Source organism: Galeopterus variegatus, unplaced genomic scaffold (genome assembly GCF_000696425.1).
Source record: "Galeopterus variegatus unplaced genomic scaffold, G_variegatus-3.0.2 Scaffold625, whole genome shotgun sequence".
In the NCBI taxonomy this organism is placed as follows: domain Eukaryota; kingdom Metazoa; phylum Chordata; class Mammalia; order Dermoptera; family Cynocephalidae; genus Galeopterus; species Galeopterus variegatus.
Window position 1 is genome coordinate 489,718 of NW_007726736.1, and position 3,907 is coordinate 493,624.

At 31.6% G+C, this 3,907-nt stretch overlaps 1 protein-coding gene across 1 annotated transcript in view; it reads left to right on the forward strand.

The window, feature by feature from the left end:
* ABCA6 (ATP-binding cassette, sub-family A (ABC1), member 6) overlaps positions 1-3,907 on the forward strand; it is an 80,181-nt gene that overhangs the window by 20,233 nt on the left and 56,041 nt on the right. The window contains 1 exon segment of the mRNA XM_008570729.1: positions 743-1,058. Coding sequence (XP_008568951.1) covers positions 743-1,058 — 316 coding nt within the window.

Below are 3,907 nucleotides of genomic sequence, written 5' to 3' on the forward strand. Positions count from 1 at the left end.
AAAAAAATAATTTTGACTCTAAAAATTTCAAGACTTTTCTGTAAGTCTTACTGAAGATATTCTATAGAGGTGGTGGACCCATCTTTTTATCCCTGCGGGTCCCCATCACGTGGTAGCCAATCACAATGTCTCTTCTCCCTCTAATACCTTAACTCATAATGACTTCTCACTTCATTCCCCTTTTCCTTCTGTGAATAAGGGCCCCTATTTTCTTCCATCTTCCAGAATGTTTTCTGCAGGGGGTATGGAGATACCTTCTCTTTGTACATTAATTCAGCTTCATTCAATTTTTCCATCTGCATTTCTACCCTCTCCTCAATTCTTCTTTCAGCTTTTCCCCTTACCCTTGGCTCAGCAACAAAGCTCAAAATTTGAGTCGGAAAAACACAAATCCTCTTTAAAAAGGGGTTGAGAGATCCAGCAATCCTATTACTNGAGTCGGAAAAACACAAATCCTCTTTAAAAAGGGGTTGAGAGATCCAGCAATCCTATTACTGGGTATACATCCAATAGACATGCTAACTCTTCTGATTAGATCATGATACAATATATGTGTGTATTGAAATAACAAACTGTATCTCGTAAATATGTACAATGAAAAAATTTTTAAAAAGAAAAAAGATTTAAACGTTTACAATTTTTAAAAAAATTGGTCTAACTTGTCTGTATGTTTGGTAATGCTTATAAGAAATTGTTGGGGATTTGAAAAGGGGGTGTCAAGAGAAGGATGGAATCATTATACCTTAATATTTTCACCACTTTCTCACTGATAAATATTTGTGGTGTGATATAAATATGCTTATTTTATTGTGCCATCAATGATTCTCAGTGAACTAAATATATATAATAGCTAAATGTCTTCTCTCTTTCAGATAGCTTTAGCATTCCTAATGAGCGTGTTGTTAAAGAAAGCTGCCCTCACCAATTTGGTTGTGTTTCTCCTTACCCTGTTTTGGGGGTGTGTGGGATTCACTGCATTTGATAGACAACTTCCTTCATCTCTGGAGTGGATTTTGAGTATTTGTAGCCCCTTTGCCTTTACTTCTGGAATGGTGCAGGTAAGAGCATTTAATTAGTTTATTATTAAACTTTCAAAAGAGTTTGATTCTTCATGACCTTTAAAATCAACACAATCGCAAACTAAAAGCCTTTATTGTGAGCAATTTTTCTCCTCTAAAGTTAAATTAGAAAATATTACATTGCAGAAAAATTGTCATCTCACAAGGAAACATAAATTTAAAAACTTCCATATCTTCACCTCTCCGATGTATTTTCGATTTGAAATATTTTCTTCTAGATTTTTTCCTGTATACACATATTTACCTTTATTTTCACTTTACATAATGAAAGCATTCATATGCAGTTTATTAGAAAATTATGAATGAAAAGATAAATGTTTAGGTAATGAATATGCTGTTTACCCTAAGTGAATCATTGTGCAATATAGCATGTATTGAAACAACACACTGTACTCCGCAAATATATACAATTAAATTTTAAAATTAAAAAATGAAGAAAATTATTATGTGAGCATACTTTTAAAACTGTTTACTTTATAAACCATTACTCAAACGTGAATAACTTTTTAAACATAAATATATACTTTAACAAATAATTATCAANCATTACTCAAACGTGAATAACTTTTTAAACATAAATATATACTTTAACAAATAATTATCAAGTTAATCAAAATACCCACGAATTAGACCAAGATATAGAATTTGCCAACACTCTGAAGCTCTTCTGATCACTCTCTACTTCTAAAGGTAAAAGTTTTATGATAGTCAAGTCCTTGCTTTTCATTACCACCTAAGTTTGTGTTCCTAAATATAATTTTTTAGTTTTGCCTATTTTTTACTTTATATGAGTGATATGGAACAAAACGTATTTTTGAAAATCTGACTTTTTTTTCACTTAACATTATATTTTTATTTAACATTATATTATTAGTTATCATCCACAGTTCTGTGTGTAGCTACAGTGTAGTGTTATGTAGTATTCTGTGTGAGTATATTATCAATTTTCTTATTGATAGATGGCAAGTTTCCAGTTTTTGACTATTTTTAATAAAGCTGCTACAGATATTTTTGTACATATTTCCTAGTGAATATGGGCATTCAGTTCTGTTTGCTATATATCTAGGAGCTGAACAGCAGGGCCTGAAGTATACATATCTTAATCTTATCAACTACGACCAAATATTTTTCTGAAATGATTGCATCATTTTACTTTTATATCAGTGGTGTTCCAGAGCTCTAGCTTTTCTAAAACATCGCCAACATTTGGTATTTCCAGTCTTTCAAATTTTATCTGTTGTGATGGATATGTAGTGATATATTATTGTGATGTTAATTTGCATTTCTCCAATGATCGGCAAAGTTGAATACTTTTTCATATGCTTAGTAGATTTTCTCTTTTCTAAATTACCTATCCAGGTATTTTGACCTTTTCTNTTCTTTCTTTCTTTCTTTCTTTCTTTCTTTCTTTCTTTCTTTCTTTCTCTCTCTCTCTCTTGTTCTCTCTTTCTCTCTCTTTCTTTCTTTTCTGAGTTTTCTATCTTTTCTTTATTACCACAAATTGTGATTATACCCCGTGTCACCCACCCAATTAATCCCCGACCTCCTTCCCCATCCCTCTTTCCCCTACTCCACTTTGTATTCCTAGGTCTGCTCTCTCCCTCTGCAAGTCCAACACACCACTGTGGTCTTTCTTTCCTTCATTCTTTCTCTCTTATCTTCCACCTATGAGAGAGTACATACGGCATTTTTCCCTCTGTGGCAAAGCTATTAAAATTTTGATACAGCCAAATTTTTCAATTAGTTTGAGGGAAATTGACTTTTTTAAATTTTGGCCATGAACATAATATATCTTTGCATTCATTTAGGTTGTCTGCAATTTCCCTTAATAATTGTTTTAGTTTTCATTGTAAAGGTCTTGCACAAACATGTTTAATTTATTCCAAAGTTTTTGATATTTTCAATGCATAAAATATATAAATAGCATTTATATTGAAATTTTTATTTCTAAATATTTGTTGTTCTTGTAGGGAGATAAAACTGACTTCTGTACATTGGCATTATATCCAACATTCTTGCTATATTTTCTTATTAAATCCAATATTTTTCTTGGTTTTTATCTTGGAATTATGTGTAATCATGTTTTCTACAAATAAAATTTTTTCCTCTTTCCAGTCTCTATGAATTTCACTTATTTTATTTATTTATTTTCTTTTTTGGAAAGTTTTTTATTGAAAGATAATGGATTATATATTTGTGGGGTACAGAATCAAATATCAATACACATGTGCAATATATAATGATCAAATCTGGATAATTAGTATACTCATATTCACAAAACGTAATCAATCTTTCTGACCCTTAACTAATTTCTCACTACCCCACCCTTCCCACCTCTAATAACCACAGTTCAGTTCTCTTTTTTTCTTGAAAGTTCGATGTATTGTTATGATTGTTTCTTTCTTTTTTGTTTTCTTTCTTCTCTTTCTTTATGTTAACTCCCACGTATGAGTGAGGACATGCAGTATTTCTCTTTCTGTGCCTGATTTATTTCACTTATAATTTTCTCTAAGTTCATCCATGTTGCTGTGAATGGCAGAATTTCATTCTTTTTTATGGCAGAGTAATAGTCCGTTGAGTATATTTACCACGTTTTCCTTATCCGTTTGTCTGTCAATGGACAGTTAGTTAGTTAACTCCTGACTATTGTAAATAGAGCTACAATAAACATAGAAGCACAGGTCTCCCTTCAACATGATGATTTGCATGCCTTTGGGTATATACCCAGCAATGAGATTGCTGGATCATATGGCAGTTCTGTCTATAGCTAGAAATGCTGGTTTTTCATTTTTTTTTTTTTTTTTCTGTGTTAATGCTCAGGACAGGAC